This window comes from Carettochelys insculpta, chromosome 12, assembly GCF_033958435.1.
Source record: "Carettochelys insculpta isolate YL-2023 chromosome 12, ASM3395843v1, whole genome shotgun sequence".
NCBI classification, from domain to species: domain Eukaryota; kingdom Metazoa; phylum Chordata; order Testudines; family Carettochelyidae; genus Carettochelys; species Carettochelys insculpta.
The window spans coordinates 2,097,210-2,123,619 of NC_134148.1; the positions used below are offsets into that span (position 1 = coordinate 2,097,210).

Consider the following 26,410-nt stretch of genomic DNA (forward strand, 5'->3'; position numbering starts at 1 on the left):
AAATTTATTTCACTAAGTTGGTGAAGCACCAGAATGTATGTGCCTAGGGAAGCGGTGGAATCTCCATCCTTAGGGATATTTAAGGACAGGCTTTACAAAGCCCTGGCTAAAATGACTTAGCTGGGGCTGGTCTGCTCTATTCAGCAGGTTGGACTAGATGACCTCCTGGGGTCTCTTCCAACCTTAATCTTCTTTGATTTTATGATAAATGTAGACAAAGTATCAAAACAAAAAGCAGTCAAGTAGCACTTTAAAGACTAGCAAAATAATTTATCAGGTGAGCTTTTGTGGGATAAACCCACTTCCGCAGACCATAGCCGTACCACAACAGACTCAATATTTAAGTCACAGAGAACCAAAAACAGTAAACAAGGAGGACAAATCAGAAAAAAATGATCAAGGTGAGCAAATCAGAGAGTGGAGGGGAGGTCAAGAATTAGATTAAGCCAAGTATGCAGATGAGCCCCTATAGTGACTCAGAAAATTCCCATCCCAGTTCAAACCACATGTTAATGTGCCAAATTTGAATATAAAAGCCAGCTCGGCTGTTTCTCTTTGAATAGCAGTGCAAAAAAAATTTATTTTTTTTTTTAGTAACACACACACACTTAGTTTTCAGCATCTCTCTGTCAATTCAGCAAAGAATATACTTGGAACCCTTACTACTCTCTACCGAAGAGTATGAATTTGGAAGGTACCAATTTCCCCCTTCAGTTTTATAACTAGAAATCCTAACCAGAGATTTAGATCCTCAAGTAATATAAATCATCATAACTCCACTGAGGTCATTAGAGCCGCCCATATTAACACCAGCTGAGACCATAGGTAAAAATGTTTACTACAACTCAGACTTCGAGAAAATATAAATCTGGCCTAGAAACTAAACAATTAAACCAGTAAACCATTTTCTATTGAGCAGCTCTTACCTTACATGCATCATAGTCTTTGCGGATATAGTGGAGGTGTATCAGCCAGTTCCTTCTTTCCAAGATTGGTAGCTCTGGCACTGTGTGGAAAACATTGGCAGAACACACACAACGTTCAGAAATGATTGAGCACAGAACATACATACAAAGTAACCAGATGCCCCAATACTACTGGGACCACCCCAATTCTAGGGACTTTGTCTTATACACACACTATTCCACTCCCCCCTGCCAAAAAAATAAAAAAAAGCGTCCCAGTTTGTCACACCTGCTCTCTGACCATCCTACATGCATCAAGCCAGAAAATGTCTCCTTGGTAAGGGAAGTCTCTACATGCAGGACAACCTAAAATGAGAACTGCACAAGGGAGCACCTGCTAGTCTCTTGACTCAAAGCCTAGAGTCTGCACTTCAGTGTTGGAAGTCAAAAGGAGTTCCAAATGGATCGACAGAACGTACTGTTCAGTGAATAGCCCAAACAAGCCTCTCACTGAAAATCAGAACAACTGCATGTGCTCAGATGTGAGGGACCTGCTCCTACAAGTGTAGCTTGTTGGAGCAAGCAATGCCAGTGCCTTTCTATACATTGTAGTTGAATGCCAACAATGGTTGTTGGGTTTGGGCTTCCATAGATACAGATACAGCTTGAGGAATCAATGTGCTAGGGAATAATGTAAAGAGGTCAAATTTAGTTCTTTGAAATTGTGCAAGATTATAACTTGTCGCACCTTTGTGAGATATGGTGATGCCACTAGTGAAAAAACTCATTGACATAATTAAGAAGAGAGAATTATGCTCTAGTACATCACTTGTAAGGGGTCTGCATCTGTCAAGGCAAGTCACAAATGGGCACTGCTTAGCTGGTAATACTCATGCTGGATTTAGAAACTTAACCCATCCCTGTGCATTTCTTTAAGACTTGCAATATATTATTTGTTACTCATTTTTGCAGTTCAGATGCCAGTAGCCCAGAAGTAACCATAGCAACTGGCAAAAAAGCTGAATGTTTGCAAGTCAAAATAATGACAGAAGAGTAGAAGCGAAGCAAAGCAAGGCAAAGCCTGTTGCAACAACAGTAAGGATGATAGAGCACTACGACACCTTCCTATCCCATGGGATCCAGAACCAACTATACAACTGTCAAATGGAGGTATATGCTTGGCTTTCGTAACTACAGCACAGAAATAGGAATACCACTTTAAGTTTTCCATAGCAACTGCCATCATCTTCCAGTACAGGTCAAGATAAGCTAGGAGAAAGAAGAAACCAGCGGATGACTGAGTCACAGCAAGAGATCCAGGTATTTTCTTTTCAAAACTTTTAACTTTAATAATTGGAGATATACATCTCCTAGAACCAGAACGGACCTCAGGAGGTCATCTAGTCCAGTCCCCTGCCCTCTTGGCAGGACCAGGCACCATCCCTGGCATCTATTTGCCCCAATTCCCTAAATGGCCTCCTCAAGGATTGAGCTCACAACCCTGGGTTTAGCAGGCCAATGCTCAAACCACTGAGCTTTGACTAATGCAATATATGAATTTAGTTTTAGCTTTATGAATTGCAGCGAACAGGAAACTTGCATGCTACACTACCACTGTGGCATTCTCCCACAGCTCGCTGTTACTAAGGGAATGTCGACACTAAGTTTTGTTGAGGAAACTAATGTCAACATGCAGCGGTTGCTTTAAAAAAAAAAAAAGTTGCCAAAGCGTATTTGCTCCCTGTGTTGACATCTTGTAGATGACCTATGCTTCACCTAGAGTACAAGCGTTCAAAGTCAAGTCAGTCCTCTGTCAATGGATTGAGTCCACTTCATTAGCTCCCTCATTGGACAGTGGGAAGAACGCTCTGTGGCCATGTATCCCACATTTCCTGGCCACAACGTCTGTTGTGAGGGGTTGTGGGATCACAGAATATATTGAGACCATACAAAACATCCCTCAGAAACCAAGTTGTTTAGGAGCTTCTGGTGTCCTTTTTCATCCTTTCTCCAATTTCCTTTCTCTGGTGAGCACTCTGGAACCTGTAGCAAGAAAGAATGGATCCCTCCCTTTTTTCTGATGCTCTGTTAATTGTCATTAAAACATCTCCCCGCTGGTAAGGGAGGAACTAGCAAAGGGTTACAACTCACAGATGTGCATAGGTCCAGACATCATAATCAGCACTGGGTGAGGGGTTGGAGTGCCTGGGAAAATTTCAACTTACAGAGAAGGATAAGCAATGTGAGGGCGTAGGGGTGGTTGGTAGACAAAGAATTTTGAATCTGATGCAGGGGTGGCGGGCAACCCATGTTAGCTCACTCTGCTGCTTCATCAAGTACTTTAGGACCTCAGTCTCTTCCTCCAGGACCCCAGTCATGCATGCTGTGGCCTGCCTATCTTTCCAAGCACTGTTCCCAATGTCTGCACGCACTCAATGACTGATTTAGCACTTTACGAAACAAGCCCTCCCTATTTTTCTGAGGGTGCTTCCTTCTCTGTTGCAAGCTCTCTGGAGCACTGTGCACCTGGGCCACAAAGGTGTCTGATATTGAGCACAATGTACCATGTCTGCTAACGAGTCCTACATTGTAACATTTCACTTACAAACCCCTTTTCCAACATTTCCACTTCTTTCCCACTGACACTTGCCCGGAACACTTATTGGTGAGCCGTTTCCTCAAGATGAGCAAGGGAAAGGCAGCAGTGGAAGCTGAGCAAATGGAAACAAGATATTCCATCCAGAACAAGAAAATTCCCTTTGCAGGAACGTAGTTCTAATTACGCCACGCTTCTCCACAGGTGGGCAACAGCCTTGCAGACATCTCCCTGATCAGGGTAAGCAAGGAAACCAAAGCACAGCTTCTCCAGGCTTGCGTCTTTTTCCCTGCTTTATGTGCAGCTCGCCTATGTTCAGCTTTGGCTCCTGCAAACAGAATGGAAGAACGGTACAGGCATATGCCCTGCAATGTGAAATGGGTTAAACTAGCAGCCATGGAATCGTAAGCAGAAAATTTACAGATATCTGTCCAAATGTTTCAATAGTCTCTCTCTGCAGGATTCTACTGAGATCAGGACAAGCATTGACACGCTGCTCAGCCCTATCAGTTAGCTACACAAGGATATGTGCAGCACTCAAACACAGCCAGCCTCCCACCTTTCCATGGCCTCCGCCCAGAACTGCACAAGCCACAGCCACTTACCCTGTGTCTCATCCCCAATTTCCTAATCCCTGGAAAGCATCTGCTCAGACTGGCTACACCTGCCAGCAGAAGAGAACAGTTCCTGGCTGCCAGACTTGCTTGATGGCGTTGGGAGGGGAGCCCCTGGTCCTTGTCTACCCCAGCCTCTTCATCTACGTCATCCTCTGGGTTAGGTTCTCCAATTACTGCCTCTGGGCCCTCCAAAGTGTCCATGGGGCTCTTTGCAGAGGAGGCAGGGTCACCACCAAGGATAGCATCCAGCTCCTTTTAGGAACAGCAGGTCTTCAGTGAAGCACCGGAGTTTTGATTTGCTTCATGGGTCTTAAAATAGATACGTCCAAGTTCTTTAAACTTCGCTCTCTACTGAGCCATGGCCCATTCATGCCTCTTTTCACACAGGGGTCGAGAAATGTGCCTGTATGTGTCCCAGTGACTACGTGTCATTTGCAGTGAGTACTGAACACTCCTCTCCCCACACACTGATCAGAACCAACAGTTCTGCGGTGGTCCAAGTGGGGAGCATTTGGGGAGACGGGCAGGTAGGGGCACCTAAAAAGTGCCATGAGACCAATGCATATTGAACCAGCGCACACGTGTGCATGCGCGAGCACGGGGTGTTCCACGGGCTCAGACAGCAGAACATGGGATTTAAGTTTCACAGGGCTTGAAAGGGGATGGGGCAGGTAACTGGTTACCTGGCTGCAGGACAGTGGAGGTCAGACTACTGACCTGTGGAGCTGGTTGGGAATTGAGGGCCACTTCCTGGAGCCCAAAATCAGCAACAAAACACCTCGAGGTTTCCATACTGCCTGTCTGTCAACAACACAGGAAAGGGAAAAGACATAAGTTCTCATGGAGATGAAAGTTTTTTTGTTGATGAAAATGGATTTTTTTTTTGCAACAAAAATCATGTAGTGCATCCTTACACATTTTCATCGACAAAACATTTTTCCCCTCAACAAAACATGCCAGTGTAGACAAGCTCAACAAAACTTTTGTCATTCGCAGGTGCTACACACTCCTCTGACCCACGAAAGTTCTGTGACAAGTGCACATGTGAACGCTGCATTGTGAGCAGGAGTGCTCTCCTGCCAACAAAACAAAACCAGCTCATTGGAGGTAGAAATATATTGCTGGCAAAAGTGCTGACAAACAGCGTTCTCATGCACTGACTCTTAGCACGAGGACTGTGTTGACACATCTTTGTCACTAAAAGCTGTGTAGCATAAACGTACCCAAAGTGTGAGACACAGAGAGGACTTAAAGAATGCAAGTTAACATCCCCTCCACACACACACACACACACACACAAAAGCCTTAGCTGACAAGTTTCTCTGTGTTACAAACACCACTTTAAATAACTGACATGGAAAGAATTTTTAAAACCCAATTTGCTTATCATACTACTTTCTGTTAAGATGGCACTACAGCTATGAACAGCACGCAGCAGTACCTTACGATAAAACACACAACAGGGATGATTTAATTACTGCAGGAGATAAGGATTTTAAGCCCAGAAAAATCGGAGTTAAACTTAGAAGAATAAAAACAAAAAGCAGTCAAGTAGCACTTTAAAGACTAGCAAAATAGTTTATTAGGCGAGCTTTTGTGGGACAGATCCACTTCTTCAGACCATAGCCAGACCAGAACAGACTCAATATTTAAGACACATAGAACCAAAAACAGTAAGCAAGGAGGACAAATCAGAAAAAGATAATCAAGGTGAGCAAATCAGAGAGTGGAGGGGTGGGGGGGGAAGATCAAGAATTAGATTGAGTCAAGTATGCAGACGAGCCCCTACAATGACTCAGAAAGTTCCCATCGCGATTTAAACCATGTGTTAATGTGCCGAATTTGAATATAAAAGTCAGCTCGTTCACTTCTCTTTCTAAAACGGAGCGATAATTTCTCTTCAGTAACACACATACCTTGGAGGTCATTGACAGAATGCCCCATTCCATCAAAATGTTGACTAACTGGTTTGTGGATCTGGAGTGTTTTGATGTCTGTTTTGTGCCCGTTGACCCTTTGTCTAAGGCAGTTAGAAGTCTGTCCAATATACAAAGAATCTGGGCATTGTTGGCACATGATGGCATATATGATGTTAGTAGAGGAGCATGAGAAAGTGCCTGTGCTTCTGTGAGTAACCTGGTTAGGTCCAGTGATGGTATTTCCAGAGAAGATATGTGGACAAAGCTGGCAGCAGGTTTTGTTGCAGGGAAAGGTTCCAGGACTGGTGTTCCTGGGGTATAGACTGAGGCTGTTAGTAAGGATCCTCATGAGGTTGGGAGGTTGTCTATAGGAGAGAACAGGCATGTCACCCAGGGCCTTCTGGACTGTAGCATCCTGATTAAGAATAGGTTGTAGGTCTTTAATAATTCGTTGCAGTGGTCTGAGTTGGGGGCTGTAGGTGATGACCAGTGGTGTTCTGTTCTTGGCTTTTTTGGGCCGATCTTGGAGTAGCTGAACTCTGGGTATGCGTCTGGCCCTGTCGATTTGTTTTTTTACTTCTCCTGGTGGGTAATTCAGGTTTATGAATATTTGGTAAAGTTCTTGTAGTTTTTGGTCTCTGTCAGTTGGATCAGAGCAAATGCGATTATACCTAAGAGCTTGACTGTAAACAATGGATCTAGTCACGTGTGCAGGATGGAAACTAGAAGGGTGTAGATAAGTATAGCGATCAGTAGGTTTTCGGTACAGTGTGGTACTAATCAGGCCATCCTTGATTAGTACTGTAGCGTCCAGGAAATGTCTCTCTTGCATGTTGTAATCGAGGCATAAGTTGACGCATACCCAGAGTTCAGCTACTCCAAGATCGGCCCAAAAAAGCCAAGAACAGAACACCACTGGTCATCACCTACAGCCCCCAACTCAGACCACTGCAACGAATTATTAAAGACCTACAACCCATTCTTAATCAGGATGCTACACTCCAGAAGGCCCTGGGTGACATGCCTGTTCTCTCCCACAGACAACCTCCCAACCTCATGAGGATCCTTACTAACAGCCACAGCCTATACCCCAGGAACACCAGTCCTGGAACCTTTCCCTGCAACAAAGCCTGCTGCCAGCTTTGTCCACATATCTTCTCTGGAAATACCATCACTGGACCTAACCAGGTTACTCACAGAAGCACAGGCACTTTCTCATGCTCCTCTACTAACATCATATATGCCATCATGTGCCAACAATGCCCAGATGCTTTGTATATTGGACAGATTTCTAACCGCCTTAGACAAAGGGTCAACGGGCACAAAACAGACATCAAAACACTCCAGATCCACAAACCAGTTAGTCAACATTTTAATGGAATGGGCCATTCTGTCAATGACCTCAAGGTATGTGTGTTACTGAAGAGAAATTATCGCTCCGTTTTAGAAAGAGAAGTGTACGAGCTGACATTTATATTCAAATTCGGCACATTAACACATGGTTTAAATCGCGATGGGAACTTTCTGAGTCATTGTAGGGGCTCGTCTGCATACTTGACTCAATCTAATTCTTGATCTTCCCCCCCCACCCCTCCACTCTCTGATTTGCTCACCTTGATTATCTTTTTCTGATTTGTCCTCCTTGCTTACTGTTTTTGGTTCTATGTGTCTTAAATATTGAGTCTGTTCTGGTCTGGCTATGGTCTGAAGAAGTGGATCTGTCCCACAAAAGCTCGCCTAATAAACTATTTTGCTAGTCTTTAAAGTGCTACTTGACTACTTTTTGTTTTGATAGTGTATAGACTAGCACGGCTTACTCTCTGTTACTATTAGAAGAATAAAGTGTGGAAATTCATAGGTGGGCACCCAAGCAATCTTAACTCTGCCGTATTGTAGCAGAGTTATATAATTATGTTTAAAGTTAAGATTTGATCATGGTTATTTTTAGTAAGAATCATGGACAGCTCATTGGCAAAACCCACACATTTATAGAAGCCTGCCACCTGTCTGCCACTTTTACCAACAATAAACCGGGGTAGCTCTGGACAATAATCTGTATGTGACTTTAGCTCTATAAATTCCTGTCTAAAATGTAGCAGCTCCTGGAGCCCCAGCGTGCTGCTGTTCCATGGGCAGAGGGGCCAGGACATTGCTGATCTGAGGCTGTGGGATGGCTCCAGGACTGCTGTTGCTTCATTGGCTGTGAGGCCAATGGGCACCAGCTGCTGCTCAGGCTGCCTCAGGGATAGCTACCATACAGTGGCTGGGCTGCCCTAGCAGCACCTAGGGCAGCTGGCCCCAGGAACACCTGAGCAGTGGTCCTGAGGTAGTGGATCCCAAGATCTGCTGCCCCCGGGGCTGTGTGAACTCCTGGTCCCCCGTGGCTAGTTCTAGGGCTACTACATGCACATTGGGCACTGCAGCTGCAAAAGTCATGGAGGTTGCAGAAAGCTACAGAATTCATGACTTATGCAACCTCTATGACAGAATCGCAGCCTTCATCAATCTCTCAGACACAGTCAAAACAGTAACATACGCTGCCACTTTTGTACTTCACAGAGGAAGAAAGCCAGTGATACAGTTTAAAATTAGGGAGTGTTAGTTCTCCCACTTCTTCAAGGCCATAAAAGACAGACCACTTTCAGCTAGGTTTTTGAACGTTCCAAACGGAAAAAAGAGCTAATTGTCTCTAAAAAGGTATTTTAATAAAGAGCACAGTAGTATGAAAGATAAAGAAGAGTACCAAATAAGTACTCTACCAAAGAAAAGTAACCATCTTGATTATATGCACTTTCTCAGTTAACTAACAGAGATCTTTTTTCATGCAAGGGGTCATCTTCTGAAGGCAAGGGAGACAACGTACAGATAGAAGTGAAAGGATAGGCATCCATAGCTATTTAAGTATCCCTAAATACCAAGAAAAGGCATATGGCGATAGGATTTTCTCTTTCCCAACACCGCCGCATGGATTATAATTCTTCTGCATGGGTTCCACTGTTTGAGAACAAATAACTGTTCTTATCTAATTTTGGGGTGCTGAGTTCAAAAATTACATACATTTTTGCCCATGATGTACAGATTTTCTGAAAACTGGAGTCTACTTTTTCAAAAATCTACTATAATGTGTTAAACATTATATGCTGTGACGTATTTTCAAGAATTTAAAACTATATGCAATGACTTATTTTCAAGAACTTGCATGCAAAAATACCCCAAATTGATTGAATTTGTCAAAATTAATGCCATCTAGTTTAATCTTGTTGAAGAGGATCACCAAATTATTACATTATATATTATAGGAGTAACAAAACAGAACGGTTTCATTGTTTTCTTTTGAATGACATTTACGACTGCATTTTATGCATTTTTCAGGTTATCCCCTAACATGGCATCTCAAAACAAAAAGCAGTCAAGTAGCACTTTAAAGACTAGCAAAATGGTTTATTAGGTGAGCTTTCGTGGGACAGACCCACTTCTTCAGACCATAGCCAGACCAGAACAGACTCAATATTTAATGGCCTCTCAAGGTTGCCTGAATGATCCAGACATATTTTGTTACATTTGTGGTAGTTTTGTTCCAAAGAAGCAAATATAGAACATAACAGATTTTGTTAGAAAAGTATATCATGCCTACTTTGATATAAAACTTGGGGATCAAGACAAGTCTTGGGCCCCTCAAAGCGTGTTGATCATGTGTGGACTCTGAGACAGTGGCGTCAAGGAAAAAAGAAGGCTATGGCATTTGGAATTCCCACAGTTTGGTGTGAGCCCAAGAGTCACGGGGACAACTATTATTTCTGTTTATGTAATATAGAAGGGTATAACATTCAAAACAAGCATGCTGTTTCTTACCCAGACCGACCTTCTTCAATACGGCCAATACTACGTGGCTCTGACATGCCTATTCCTAACCCACCAAATTGTCTTGAAAGTTTCATGTTACCTTCCAACACCAATGCCGATAATGTTGGAGGAGAAACTGAGTATGGACCAGAACATGCCAGTAATGAGCCACAACTTTTCACCCAAAGTGAACTGAATGACTTGGTGAGAGACCTGTATCTGCCTAAAGATTCTGAGGTTTGGGGATCCAGATTTCAAGCAAAGAATTTGCTTTCCCCTGGGACAAGTTTTGCTTGGTACAGGAACTGTGCGAGAGAGTTTGTTCCATATTTTTCTATTGATGGTCTGTTGGTACACTGCAGTAACACTGCTGGAGTATTAGAAAGCTTGGGGACAGCTTACCAACCAGGTGCCTGGAGACTGTTCATTGACTCTTCAAAGACCAGCCTAAAAAGTGTTCTGCTTCATAAGGGCAATCAATATGCGTCTGTGCCTATTGCCCATTCTGTTCACTTAACAGAAACCTATGAAAAACTTGAGCTTCTCCTTGAAAAGGTGTGTTATCCAGAGCATGAAAGGACTGTATGTGGAGATAGAAAGGAGCTGTGTATGCTGCTTGGTCAGCAGGCTGGTTACACAAAAACAACATGCTTTTTTATGCAAATAGGACAGCAGAGCAAGAGATCTTCATTGCATAAGGAAACAGTGGGCACCAAGGGAGAGTCTGACTCCTGCCTCCAAGAATATAATTCATGAAAAACCTGACTGAGCCCAACAAGGTACTGCTACCTCTACTCTACAACAAGCTAGGTTTGATGAAACAATTTGTGAAAACATTAAACAAGAACGGTGACTGCTTCAATGCATTGGCAACAAGTTCTCAGCTTTGAGTCACCAAAAAGTTGAGTGTGTCTCTGTGGGTCCTCAGATCAGGAAACTGATTCTTGACACTAACTTTGAAGAAATCTTGAATGACACAGAGAGAGATGCTTGGGTGGCCTTCACAAATGTCATGCATAATTTCTTAGGGAATAACAAAGACCCTGATTATAAAAACATTGTTGGCAACATGGTAAACAAATTTGAAAGATTTGGACCCAACACGAGCTATAAAGTTTATTTCTTGCACTCCCTTCTGGATTATTTTCCTGAAAATCTTGGAAGTGTCAGTGAAAAGCAAGGGGAAAGATTTAATCAGGATATCAAGATGATGGAAAAAAAAGATATCAAGGATGCTAGGGTGTCAGCATGATGGCTGATTACTGCTGGTCCCTGGAAAGAGAGACTGATGGTGAAATGCATAAAAAGTTGTGAAAAAAGGATTGATTCAGTCACATCTAATCCTTTAAAATTACTCAGCTGTTAAACGTCACACTTTGCTCCTTTGTTCTTTTAACAAGGACTTACAACAGACCTTCTAATTAACTGAAACTTACTTTTTACCAAGTTTTTAATGCATAAGGTGGAATAAAAAGCATGAAAAATGTCCATTCTTTTCTTTTTGATTTGTGGAAAATCGTTACAAGATAAAGCAAAATGGATGACATTTTTTTAAATCAACATAGCAAAATTATGTAAAGTCACCAATTTTTTATCACAACTGAAACTTTGTTTCAATTTGCCAATCAGTGATTCAATAGCCAGACCTTTTTTTTACACTGATTACCACTGCACATCTGAGCTAGAGTGAACATGGCTGATAACAGCAGCGTGTCATCTACACACAGAGACTTTGTAATAGCCTGAATAGCAGGGTTTGACCAGAACTACCCACCGGGGCTGCAGCGAGAGGTCAAAGAGCAGAGATGAAGGAGGACACCGTGTCTCAACTGTCTAATGAGCCTGAAAAAAGACAACCAGGAACTATTTATTATAGAAGCACTCTAGAGACCTCTACATGGCATACTACGTATTCAGAATCTCATCCTAATTAGAGACTGAAACACATACTCTCCATCGACTTGATCTCATGGTCTTGTCAGCACTGAGAGAGACTATTGAATGCGGCTGGACCCTTGCCAGGTTCAAGGGAGCTCATTTATCAAGTTGTTCATACTGGCTCATTCTAGCCAGGTATAGAATAGACTGTTCTATGTGAAGTAGTTCATTTAAGACAAAGGTCAGAGTTTGCGTGAATTTTTACATCTGTGTTAAGGAGAGAGATTGCTGCTCTACGACTTTCACCCTAATCTTCTGGGATTACAATAGCCCTAGGTCAACCAGCGAAACAGGCAGCAAGTTTGGCATCAACATATGCTGAAATATGTCAATCTACAAAGGAGTCAGCTTCTCTGATGTGACTTGATGGAATCCAAAGGACAATCTGTCCAAACTCTCTGCCTTCCTGGTGGTCAGTGATTGATTGCACAGCCTGCTTCCACCTATGTGATTTTTCTTTCTGACAGTGCTCCTTTAAGGAACTTTGTAGTAGAAGACACAAACAGAACAAAACAAGATCTCCAGGACTGTGTGTCTTCACAGCACTGTCATCTCTCTTCATTTTTCTTGCCTCATTATAGATTTTTCTCCAAGAACTGAAACTCACAATTCACACCTTCTGTAAAAACCTCCACACAAAATTAAACTATTTGGGGTTCTTTATATTGTGTAACTGCAGCATATTTACATAAAAAAACATTAAAGAGAAATATTCAATTGGAAAAAAGGCTTGTGCAGCCATTGGCATCACTGTGAATTGATTTAAATCAAGTTACCAAAAGAGCTAATAGTGACTGTGCCTAGGGTGCAATTAATTTTGGAGTAAGCCCCATTGAACACACTGGCTCTTTTGTTTGTTGAGAAACAAAGTATAGAGTGGGGTTCCCTTGAAAAATCTGAGTTATGCTGAACTAAAATAGAGAACAGACTTATGGCATCACCATCATGGTCTGTTGACACAATGTTCTGAAATAAGCGGAATGTATTTTGTAATACCAAAAAGAAAAAAAAAAAAAAAGACAGTAGCAACCTGCAACTCCGGATTTCTCCTATTGCAGCTTTCTGTATTCTACACTTGAGTGACAGATTCTAAACCTAGTTAGCTAACTAAACAAGCCATAAGGCTTAGCTAAGTTAAACCTTTTTTCAAGCAACATCCAACACAGGAAACAGCTTAGCAGCAGTTTACTTGCCAAATCACACATATCCTAAAAGGCACAGAGAGAGTCTTACAGAATGATGCACTGCAGGGGGAATTATTTATGTTACTAACCAGTTGATCCACTCAGCCCTATCTACATCTTCATCTGCATCATTCTCCCAATAACCACTTTTCCTTGTGATGTTTTATTCTTGCAACTAGGCCTTGCATCATCATCTTGCACTGCTTACACTTGACATTTTCTTTTTTTTTACCCAAAGAAGGAATTTCTGCAAAATATTCCCAGTTAAGGTCTGTTTTATGCCTAGAAGCCATGACAGTTTTTTCTGTGGCAAAAAAGGGAGGGAATATAGAACGCTGTGTGTGTGCTGAATAATGTCTTTCCTTTCTCTTTCCAGTCCACTCCACTGTTCCATTCTATGCTGCCCCCATCCTCTCCTAGATATTGTGTCTGTCTGTGAGAATGTCTTAACTTCTCTATTGTGCTTGGCCAAAGTCCACCACTACATACGCACCGATCAAAAACAATCATACCCAGCTTGTGTCTGTCTTTCCACACATTTCTTTGGAGTCTGCTAAGAAACAGAAATTAAAAGTCCAAAACTTTCAAGAAGCAAAAGCTAGTAGTAAGGCTGGACAGACAGGAGCCATTAATTCATTTTGATGAGACTGTAAATTTGTGCGTGTAACATGTTTGTGATGAGATTTAATTGTAACTTATTTTTAAAGAGAAATTTAGTATGTTATTGTGGATGATTTAAAAAAAAAATCTAAAATTGTTCTTTTTTATTTAAAAATTCATCCATTTTTATCCACTCTGACTGGAGTGTTAGAAATATCTTGAAAGGCTCTAAATATAGGGAATTAGACACCAGAAAAAATGGCTCCCAGAACAGCACTCAATCTCTAGAAGGCGATGCCAGTTACCAAAAAGACCTGCTTTATATTGTGAACATGGTACAACTGGAGAGAATAGGAGAAAGTGAATTTGGAAATGGATTCAACTGCTTTTTGCAATTTTCTAACTAAAAAGGCTATGTTTTAAAAGAAAGCATGCAAGAAGACCTTAATGGGAGCTTGAGCTTTTAGGTGTTTTTAAAATTAACAGAAAATGACATTATTGACCAAGTCCATCCCTAACTACTTTTTTTTTTAAATAATGGGTTTACAATAATTTGTATCCATCATATTTTATCTTGATATTCTAGTCCCAATGAAGTCAATGGGAGTTTTACCACTGATTTCAGTGCGGCCAAGACTTCCTGCTTCATGTGCGGAACAGTTCTTTCATCAGATTATTTTAAAATCCTAGCTGACAGCTGACTTTGCAATGAATTCATGCCAATGTATGCGCACATGCATGGAGATAACATTGTGATGTCAACAGAAGTCTCCAGGGGCTATGTTGAGACATCAAAGTAATAAGATGCTCCCCTACGTAACAAAACTGAAAAAAAAATAGTGGTAAAAATTAGCATTTATAGAAGGTGTTGCTTTGACAACTCCTGAGCCTGAAGACCTCAGCGTAGTCATAGGGGACTTACACAATGACCAGTAGCTTTAATAGCCGTTCACACGCTGCCTTGCACCAACATGCCTCAAACCAATTGTGCAGTGAGTACTGTATTCGCAAAGAATGAAGAATTCAATCCCCGCCACCCATCTGTTCCAGACTTTATTGCAGGTTTACTATTAATGCCACTTGTAGCGACGTGAACAAGAATCCAAGGTGACCTTAGAGTTATCTGTGTCTTTCCTATAACACTTGTCACCATCGTGGCCAAGTGCTGCACAAAATTAATGACAATAAGAACTTGAACAAAGAAGTGTTTTTTTCTCTCTGCTCCTTTGGGGCAGACTCTGTGTATGGTTTTTAAATGAACCGAAGCACTGAAGGTATGGGAAGGCTCTGTCACAAAGGTAAGAGTCGTACCTTGATCTGATCCTCACCATGGTTGGGTGGATAGACCAGGTCAGGGGTGGCACAGGATTTCGGTCACTGTGGCCCATTAAGCTTGTGGTGTCTCTATTGACACTGCTCACAAGGGATCTGGGGAGGAGGGCAGAGCTAGTGCAGTTGTGAAACTGACTTATTACACATCAGTAATAAAAAAGGGATGTCATAATCCAATGTTTGTGATATACTGATCAATTTAGAAGAAGCAAGTTTCTAGTTATACAGATACCCTCCTGCAGGGATCAAAACTGGCAAGGAAAGAAATCTAATACATGATCATTCAGAACATTACTTTTAAACTGAATTTGAAATGTAGCAGTGATACCATAATCATTCTGAAATTTGAGAGATGCTCTAATGCCTTGCAGCAATAACTGTAATTTCGTAATCTACTGGAGCAAGACAACTAGGGTGTACTTTTTTTCAGAATTGTCAGGTAGTTTTGGAGATGGTTAACTACTGGGCAGGACCTCTTGCTTTCTCTGCCATGTTTATTTAAATCCTGTAGGGGAATAGGCTTGAAAAATAGCTGTGCATTTCTCCTTGCTGAGCATGTAAGCAGAGGGATTTAAACACAGAGTCTGCTTCTCACACGTTCTTTATTCATTTCCTCCTCCTTTCTATTTTGCAAACTGAAGCCAGAGTAGCTTTAAAACAAACAATAAACCTATATAGTATTTAGTTATTTAATTATTTACAGTCAATTGGGATTAATAAAACTTGTCATATACAACTCTGATGCTGGCAAGAATGCCATAATTCAGACCTGTGATCTCAAATATTAATAGCTCTATTTTACACAGAAAACTGGAATAAAAGTAAAAAAAGTAATTAAAAAAAACAGTTTTAAATAAAAGAGCAAATATTCCTGACTCCATACCTCCCCCTAGTGGAAAATAAGCCAAAGTTAACTATAAGAGCTTTCTTTTACTGTAAAATTGTATCTACAGATTCCTTCAGTAAACTAAAGAGAAAAATTGCAAATTTGCAGAATTGCTGTTGTGTATAACAAACAAGGCAGTAGCCCAAAGTTTAATAGTCTGTGTCTCATTTAAGACCATCAGAACTCTGATTTACTCCTAAAAATTTTTTTTATTTGTAATTTGCAAATAGTGCCACTGATCATTTTAAAAGGAACATTTGACGACAAATTCTACTAACATGTCACCCAGGAAAGGCGAGTAGGGAGGATCTGAAAATAAAACAACCTGTGACCACCTAGGCATTCACAGTTAACCACAGCCATTTGGAAATTCACATAATTAGAAGTCAGTGAAAACAGAACCACTGGAATTAATGAAGAATCTCCACTAATCATTTGCAGCATAAGGCAAGGCAAGGCCTGATATCATTCAACAAAAGGCAGTGACACACATCCAGTTTCCTGTTTGTTACAATACAAAATACTTTTTCAGATCCAAAAACATTAATGTGGGTGACACTAAGCTACAAACAGGCATCTTACAATAAAAACATTATTTGCACTTTTATTTTCCTGCCAGAACCTGAGTTCATAATTCTGCATTTCCCTGCACAAGCCAATGAGCTCAACAACAAAAATGGTAATACAAAGAGCTGCATCTTAATACAGAAACATGAACTTGAGTCTCATCAAGTAAGAAGAATAATCTAAATGAAGCTGTCATGAGTTAACCCTTAGAGGGTCTCTGTGGGGAGCAGCCGTGTAAGCCAATGGGAGGAAGAGAAATTCTTTTTAACTGAGAACAACTGCAGTCTGAGGGGTATGTGTGGCTGATGCAGAGAAGACAGACAAAAATGATTGATATTAAGCAGCTTGAATGCATCCAGCAAATATCCTGGTTGTCTCATAATCAGCACATAGATATGTAAGTAGAAAGGAAATGTTTAGTTAGACATGATCAGGTTATGTTTATTTTGGAATACCTACTTTCCGGATTGTCACGTTGTCATGGTGAGTGGGCTTATGTGTTCCAATGAAATAGAGTGATGTTGCAGGGAGCCTAATGCTCCCAGCAGGACCACCTTGGTGGCAAGATCAAGGGGGAGGTTCCAGACAAAACGATCTTAAGTCCTCAATGGCAGAACAGGTGAAGTCTAGCAAAGGTAATAGCTACGATTACTGCGAAGGTGGATGAAGGCTGCACCAGACAGGAGGCTCCCAGTTGTCATGGATTCCATGCCATTGGACCTGAGTTTTCTGTTCATCAAGAACCATGTAGTGGCTGCAGTGCAACCATCACCCCCACCACCTCCCCGTTAAAAGAAGTCAAGCACAGGCATCTTCCTGTGCATACTACTCTCAAACTTCAGCCCTACAGTGACTGGTGAATGGCAGCGGGAGCAGGAATATGAAATCTGGAAGTTTTTAGTCATGAACCAGCACATAGGCAGTGGATGTATGTATCAGTCACGCAGTTTCAAGGGCTGAGGTGGTAAAACGGTCCGGCTGACCAGCTGTATTTAGGATCCACTCTGCTCACCCCACTTGGGGAGAGGGCTAGAAAAGGTGCCTTAAACATAGTCCACCTCAATCCACCTGAATGGATAACCGCATCCAGTGGGTTCACCTCCATGTGGTCAAAATCCAACAGTAAGCTCTGGAACATGGCATACTTGGACTCCAATGGACAATCGAGACAGTGAGCAACCCAAAAGATGCACAGCAACGATCTCCCATGAGCTGCAAAGATTCAATATCAGTATCACTGCCCTGGTAGAAACACGCAGACCAGAAGAGGAAAGCTGAGAGGAGAAGATGGAAGGTACACGTTTTTTGGAAAAGGAACCAGAAAGGAAGAAAAATGAATTAATGGAATAGGATTTGCTACCCAAAATGAACCGACAAAGATCCTATCTGAAGTCCCTGCTGGCAGCAATGAGCGTCTCATGACTCTCCACTTGAAGTGTTGGAGTGGGGAGGCAGCCTTGACACAAGCATTTGTAGTTTATTAAATGTCAAGTTAATCTGGAAATATCCTTAGCATGACAGTTAGGTCCCACCGTTCTTGAGGGTTTTCTAGCTCCAAAGCTCATCCTTGAAAACTTCTCTCATTTAAAGCTCTCTATCCTCAGAGGCAGTCTCATGCTCCCCATCTTATTAGCCAAGAAATGAATGGAGCTCCCTTTGGGCTTCACTTTTGGTCAACTGTGCTCCTAAATTGGACAGAGAAGAGAGATCACTGCTGAGTATTCAATTTCTGTTTTATTTTATTAAGAGTAAATGAGAGGTGATGATTTTTGATGCAACCACACACAATCAGGGCATAGGCATCTTAAGTTGAACACCCTAAGTAGAGGGCACTTGGCAATTTTGGCATGAATTTCTCTGGGCCACAGCTCCCCCTTGTAAACTGAAGAGGTCACAAAACCCCTGCTAGCAGAGCAGTGTTAAGATTAATTCACACACTGAAGAATGAGAATAACATATTAAATACCTATCCATTCAGGGAACATCTTTGTTCTGTGAACTGAATGAGGCTGGGAATATGGCAAAAAAACGGAAGATGAGCATAGCATTAAAAGCTGTAACGTAACACATATGCACAAGGACTGTAAACAACCACTGCAGTGCAGTCTTAATTCTTAAAACTTTTTATGACATCTGCAATGGCAAAGTCGCACACCTAAGTACCTAAAAGCCAGAAACAACACCCTTAACTCTTCCATCAGTAGCTGATATATTACCATATATTTTAGGATTATACAGTATCTGAGATTCAATGCTTATCTAAAGCTGTAAAAGTAGAGAGCACTTGTCAAACTTTAACTCAATACACTTCACAACAGACCTGTGATGTAAATACGGATCTTAATTTTTACAAATTGGGAAACTGAAGCAGAATGCCTAAGTGACTTGCCAACTGCTGCAGAGTCAGGATTACAACTCTGAACCACCCGATTTCCATTTCTGTGCTGAAACCACTAGACAACACCAACCTCAGCAGAAAAAGAAATGATGCTGTATTATTTGAGAAATAATGCTTGATCAAGTAGTCACAGCTTGCAATAAGCACAGATGTGTATTGGCACATTAAACCTTCACTTCAACATTTCCTGAGTTTCAAATGCTTTATGTTACAGTCATGACTTTTTCTGCATTTAAATCTATGATAAAACCTACAGGTATCATAGTCAGTAAAATGCAATGAAAACATTCTAGATAAGAAATATTCTACCAGGAAAAGAACTAATTTAAATCTTTATTCCATACTGTAATATCTACATTAGGCAATCAATCAAGATGCACACCTTCAATAAGAAGGTAGTAGTAGTAGTAGTAGTCGTAGCATCCTTCAGTCTACATAGACTATGGAAAGCGCCCTTCGTCGTTCCATTTGGCATCCTCATTTGCAGCATCGGCTGTGACTGTGAAGACCCACACGAGAGTGACAGTCCTTGCTGCATCTGTTGCATATGCAATGGGTGTCTGGCAGGTCCTTGCTCTGCTTTCTGTGGGCTTGCCTCTCCTCTGCTAGATGTCTGATCCTCAACTCACCCTTCTGAAGGCCCTTGTATAGTTCCTGCCTCCATCTGCAGCGAACATCTGCCAGCTCCTCCCAGCTGTCTGGCTTGATGTCTACTTACCTGAGGTCTCTCTTGCAAACATCTTTGTAGCGCAGCTGGGGGTGTCCGGGAGGTCTTTTGCCAGAGGCTAGCTTGCCATACAGGATGTCTTTTGGGATCCTTCCATCATTCATCCTGTGGACTTGGCCAAGCCAGCGGAGCCGCTGCTGCCTGAGGAGGGTGTGCATAGTTGGGATTCCAGCTTGCTCAAGGACGGTAGTGTTGGACACACTGTCCTGCCATGATATTCCAAGGATGCACCTGAGGCAGCGCAAGTGGAAGACGTTCAGCCTCTTTTCCTGGCAGGCGTACAGGGTCCAAGTTTCACTGCTGTAAAGGAGGGTGCTGAGGATGCAGGCTCTGTAGACTTGCATTTTGGTGTGAGTGTACACCTTGTTGTTATTCCACACTCTGTCGCTGAGTCTGAACAGAGTTGTGGCTGCTTTACCAATCCTCCTATTTAGCTCAGTCTCCAAGGACAGGGTGTCAGTGATGGTGGACGCGAGGTAAACGAACTCGTGGACGACCTCTAACGTATAGTTGTCAATGCTGATTGATGGAGAATCAGCAACGTCCTGAGCAAGTACATTTGTCTTCTTTAGGCTAATGGAGAGCCCAAAGTCCTTGCATGCTTTGGAGAACCAATCCAGCAGCTTCTGAAGCTGGTCTTCTGTGTGTGACACAACAGCAGCATCATCTGCGAACAGCGTCTCTCTGATGAGGACTTCCCGCACCTTAGATTTAGCTTTCAGCCTAGCAAGATTAAACAGTTTCCCATCAGATCTTGTGTGCAAAAAGATGCCCTCTGTTGAAGATCCAAAGGCATGTTTAAGGAGGAGTGCGAAGAAGATCCCGAACAATGTCGGAGCAAGGACGCATCCTTGTTTGACGCCGCTCCCGATGCTGAAAGCATCCGATAATGTGCCATAATATTGGACGGTTCCTCTCGTGTCTTCGTGGAAAGACTGGATCATCCTGAGTAACCGTGGTGGACAGCCTATCTTGTGGAGTAGTTTGAACAGTCCATCCCTGCTGACCAAGTCGAAGGCCTTGGTTAGGTCGATGAAGGCAATATCGACTGGTTTCCTCTGCTCCCTGCATTTCTCCTGCAGCTGCCTCAGAGAGAAGACCATATCGACGGTAGATCTCTCTGCGCGGAATCCGCACTGTGATTCAGGATACACCCTCTCAGCAATCTTCTGGAGTCTGCCGTGGATGACGCAAGCAAACAGTTTACCAGTGATGTTTAGGAGGGAGATTCCATGGTAATTGTTTCAGTCGCTTCTGTCTCCTTTGTTCTTATACAAGGTTACGATGTTAGCGTCGTTCATGTCCTGTGGAACCTCCCCCTCTCTCTAGCACAGGCACAGTAGCTCATGTAGGGTTTCCAGGAGAGTGTCTGTGGCACACTTGATTACCTCTGGTGGTATACCATCCTGGCCCAGGGCCTTTCCTACTGCAATGCTGTCAGTGGCTTTCTTCAGTTCGTCCACTACTGGTAGGAGCTCGACGGCATTGGGGGCTGTGTTGACCACAATGTTCTCACGTGAGTACAGCTCAGAGTACTACTCGACCCAGCACTCCATCTGTTTGGCTTTGTCAGTGATGACTTCACCAGATTTGGATTTCAGAGGCGCCATCTTGTTCTGGGTGGGTCCTAATGCCTTCTTGATGCCCTCGTACATTCCCCTGAGATTACCAGAGTCAGCAGAGGCAGGAAGAACCAACCAGAAAATGGACCAGATCTGGTGGGCTGTTCAGTTTCCCGCATCCTGCGAGTGGCAAGCTGGGTCCCAGCTCCCCACCCCAACTTGTGCAAAAATTTGAGTTACATAGGGGTTGCAGGAAGCAACCCCTGCATAACTTGAGGTTTTATTGTATATATATTTTTAATCACTAACTGTTTCCTGCCCTTCAAAACCAGCTCTATTCCTGTCAAAAACAGAGGGTTATCAATACTGTTGTGTGTTACACGCTGACACAGACAATTTAGTAGAACAAAAATAAAGTTGCTTGAGGAAAATTTCAACAAGTGAGTCTAAAAAGCAAACTATATTCTGACATGTTAGCATTAGCTGTCGAAACTTTAAGGTCACCCATGTATAAATCACCTCTCTGCATACACAAAAAGTAAGCCACACATAGGGAAAGTTACAGTATCAATTAATGTGCACAGATAAAAATTTCAGTTTTAAGACATTGTTACATTACATGCTGTCTATATTCCCATTAAATTTTATCGCAATAGCCAGCTCCTACTACACTGTGTTATTACTTACGCATGGGACAGTGGATCCTGGTGTGTTAACCTCTGATAAACCTGTTTCATTGATTGTTTTAGACGCAATGCAGCAACTTGCTTTCTCTCAGGGATGAAGACGACATTAAGACAGAACAAACTTCAGCTAGAGCCATCAGTGCTGTATGAGCTATTTTGACTAGCTGTATGTAACAGAAGCAAAATTTATCTAATGATTAGGATTCACAGGACTTGAAATATCCAGACATATAATTTATTCTAAAGAAACTCTATTGTGACAAACTAAAACCACAGGCATATAAATAAAATTAGGCCCCGATTTCCAGCAAAGTTTAGCCTATGCTCAGTGTTTTCCTGAACTGAGGACTTACATCCACATCCCTACATGTGACATTTGGAAAGACCTTAATGTTAGTGAAGGATGCTAAGTAATAATCCAGAAGTTACTAATTTCCCTGAATCTAAAGGATTAATATTGATAGTTTTTCTCTTGCTACATTTTGTATGCTGGGTTTTTCAGGGTATTTTTGATTGGATTAGAGTCTTTGAGAAAAAGGGATGCTATGAGAGCCCTGAATGATAAATTCCTGCTGGGATGATCGTGGCATAAATGCCTACCTAGCTAGATTTTATTACATCAGATTGAAGCTACCCTATATTGCTATTTGCATACAGCTTGCGTCCACCCCGCAATACCATGTGCAACCGGGGTTCAAAAAATTGATTTTTAAAAATAATTTAAAAAACCAGTTTTTATTTGAATTGTTTTTAGCTGGACAGGATTTTTTATGTGCTTATGAGTTAGAGGACCTGGCCCAAGCACAGCAGAAAAGTTAGTTAAGACGTGGTCTTAGAGACAGAGAGACAATATATAGGAAAGGATGGGGGCGATATAGAAAGAAACAGTTGAATGGACTGAAAGGAAAAAGGAAAGACGTTATCCAGCACACACAGAGCTTCCTATATGCCCTGTTTTTGCCACAGAAAAATACGTATTCTTCATGACTCTCTCTATGCCTCTTAGCATACATGTGATTTGATCAGTAAGTTCTCAAGCTATTCGCTGTGTTGGATGCTAGAAAAAAAAAGTTTAGCTTAGCTAATCCTTATGGCTTGTTTAGTTAGTTAACTAGGTTTAGAATCTCTCACTCAAGTATAGAATACAGAAAGCTATAGTAAGAGAAATCTAGAGTTATCAGTTGCCACCGACAACTTATTTTATATTTTCTTATTTTATATTTCATAATACTTGCCCCTTATTTTGGAACCTCATGATCACAGACCATAATGGTGATGCCATTAATCTAGTTCCTATTTTATTTCAGTATAATTCAGCTTTCCCGAGGAAACTCCATTCAATGCTTGTTTTCCAAGAAACAGAAGTGCCAGTGAGTTCATTGGGGCATACTCCAAAATTACGTGCTTTCTAAGCACAGACAGTCTTCGCTATTTTGGTAACTTGATTTAAATAAATGATTTTTTGGTGAATTATGTCAATGATTTAAAATCACCTTGATTTAAATCAATCCATCCTGTATGCCACTCTTTTAGCAGCAATTGCACAAGACTTAGTTCTAGATTATAATACGTAGTACTCATATAGTATTCTTAATCTACAGCATCAAAGTGCTTTGCTAGCATTAGTGAAAGCCTCACTTCTTTGTGTGGGGTAACTAAATATTAGACCCATGCTGTAGATAGGGGAACTGGGAGGTGCAGTGCTTTGCTCAAGATAACAGGATGTCAGATGCAGGAGTTAGGAACAGAAACAAATTTCTTGCTCTACTCACTGGAAAACACTTCCATAAAATATCAGAAGAGCTAGGAAGTGGGGGAACACTTCAGTTTTTATATCCACTGCTCCCTTAAAATTCACGAGAAAAAAAGTCACTTAGAAAATGATCAACATAGGTCCATTTTGAGTAAACACAGCTCAAGGAGTGCATATATCAAACAATCTGCTTCTTCATAATCCAACAGAAGTGAATGTTTAATATTCATTGTAACATTAAAGGGTGTTTACTACAATTAAAAATATTGAGGTTCTCAATCAAAGCTTTTCTACCCTACTGTAAAATGCCATTGACATATACGAGCTAGAGCATGGGTCCAACATTGGTGCATGGCTCAAAGTGTATTTAAAGTTAGCCCTGAAACACAACAGCCATGATCAGACTAACAGCAGAGCTCAAACTTCCTTTTCTAAATAACCTCTTCCATGACAAAAGGAAATAAATTGGAGTCATGTTCCGTCAGATCAACAATACAATCAACAATGCACACTGGGAAAAGTGGCTTCTCCACTATAACATTATCAGTTACTGTAAAATGATTTGATTGGAAAGCTTGAGGAAAGAAAATTGGAAAGATGGGAGCCAGTCAATTTCAATTCAGAACCAGTAAAGCATTTCAGAAAATATCTGATTAATTTAAAATGCAGTTGGAAGATTAAAATCCCATCTCAGCAGTCTGATATAAACTCCATCCTGATTCAAGGAACAGAGGTTCCTTTATTCTCTTGCCATTTACTTGGGAAAAATAAATAAGACAGAGTTATGTATCTTGATGCAGCAACAAACAAACAAATTGATTTTCAAAACAACTTATCCCATATGGGATGAAGGACAAAATAATGAATGGTTTTAATTACTAGCATGTCAGTTCTGATAATGGTTTCCACAGAGCACTGCTCTGAGGTGTTCACTTCCCACAAATCTCGTTAGGATTAGATTTAAAGATTTCCAACCTGATTCCTGCCGCACACCCCAACTCCACAACTGGGCCCAGTCCATTTACACGCCCACAAAATGCTCATCACTTCCTTTCCAGATTGAACTGTCTGTAGCAGAGTATCAGAGAGGTAGCCGAGTTAGTCTGGATCTTCAAAAGCAACAAGTCCTGCAGCCCCTTATAGACTAACAGATATTTTGGAGCATAAGCTTTTGTGGGCAAAGATGAAGAAGGTATTTGCTCACAAAAGCTTATGTTCCAAAATATTGTTAGTTTATAACATGTCTGTAGAAGAGACACCCTTTAATTTCAACCTTCAAATCTTCAACTGTCAAAGAGCCATGTGACAGGTTAGCTCTGACAGGCAGATAATTGAAACCACGATTCTTTCTGCCCAGGGTAAATCTTTTGTAAAGGGGACATAAAAGCAGGCTGCAAGAAGTTGGCTCCAAGTTTCTTATTGCTCCTGCCCTGTGACACAAGTTTGCCAAGACACAGACAGCCCAGTGAGACCTCAAGCAGGCTCCCCACCTGCCACAGCCCCCCACACCACTCAAAGCAGATGGCTTTTGCACCCCAACTCCCTGTTCCAGGTCACAACCCCCTGCACCTCTGTCTTAGGATACAAGCCCCTCCTGCCCAGTTACATGAGTTATCTGCACCTCCCTCCCTGCACCCACCCCAGGACACAACCCTAGCCCTCTGAACTCCATCCTGAACCTCTCTCCCTAGTCACAATGCCCTCCCAGACCCTGTGCCTCCTCCAACATCCATCCTCCAGGTCAGAACCCTCTCTTTCACCCATACTCCCTCCCAGAATGTGCACCCCCTCCTCCACCTCAATCCCCTGTCCCAGGTCACTACCCCTTCTTCTATTCAAACTCCCTCTCAGACCCCACACCCTCTTCTGTACCCTAGTCACCTACTCATAGCTCCTTTCTGCACCCAACCTCCACACCAGCCCTGCATCTCCTCCATTAATATCATAGGAGAGAACAGCCCTTGACCACTTACAAATTCTTGGAGTGCCCCCCCCCGCCATCAAAAATTACTGCCCTCCCAGAGATTAGACAAACACTAATACTTAAGGCTGGACCCCACTAAAGTTGTACATCAATCTAAGTTACACTGCATTAGTAACTGAAGTGGATATATCTTAGGCTGAGTTACAATGGTGTCTATGGCCACGTCTACACTTTGAGCTAAAATCAATTTTATTAGAATTGATTTATTAACACTGGGTTTTATTAATTCAGTTTTGAGTATCCTCATCTTACCACTTGCTCCCCACAAAATTGACTAACTGCTGCCATACACAAGTCTCCAAAATTGACTGCTGCAGCAGTGTATTGTGGGAACCTATCCTACAGTTCCTTGAGACCCACAGCATTCTGGCTATTTCCACTGGTGCAGCATGGGGAAAAAATGCCACCCAAGTCACTGTGGGCATCTGACATCTTCCCACATTTCACTTCTCTCATTCCCCAGCCATGTTAATGAAATGTCCTTTTTTCCAGACAGGATCTAGCTTATCTGTACCAGAGATGTGCCTTTTACAATTGGTGGGAGGGAGGGGTAGTAAAGCGCTTAGGAAAGGTAGAGAGGGGCTGTGGGGGAGCAGGACAACATGTAAACAGTTGAGAAGAAGTTTCTTGTCCTATCGTACAAGCACAACCCCCACCCACAGCAGCTGGCACCATGGAGAGCAAAAAAAAGGCAATTAGCAGAGGTAGAAACAGAACTACAGCTGCGCTACTAGCAAAGTAACAAAGGAAGAAAAATATTTTTCAGCCTGTCATACAAGCATGACTGTACAGCCATGGGCTTCCAGGTGCCAAACTGAAATGGTCTTCCTGTTGCCTAATTTCTCTGCACCTGAGAGCAGTGGAGAAGGAAGAGGTCAGAGTGGAGAACTGTAGGGGATTGTGGGGCAAATAC

General features: G+C 42.0%; 1 protein-coding gene across 2 annotated transcripts in view; it reads right to left on the minus strand.

Moving 5' to 3' along the window:
* BBS4 (Bardet-Biedl syndrome 4) overlaps positions 1-26,410 on the minus strand; it is an 87,410-nt gene that overhangs the window by 45,556 nt on the left and 15,444 nt on the right. For both annotated transcript variants that reach the window (XM_075007192.1, XM_075007190.1), the window contains exon 3: positions 927-1,006. In XM_075007192.1, the coding sequence (XP_074863293.1) occupies positions 927-1,006 (80 nt within the window). The remainder of the gene's footprint in view (positions 1-926; positions 1,007-26,410) is intronic.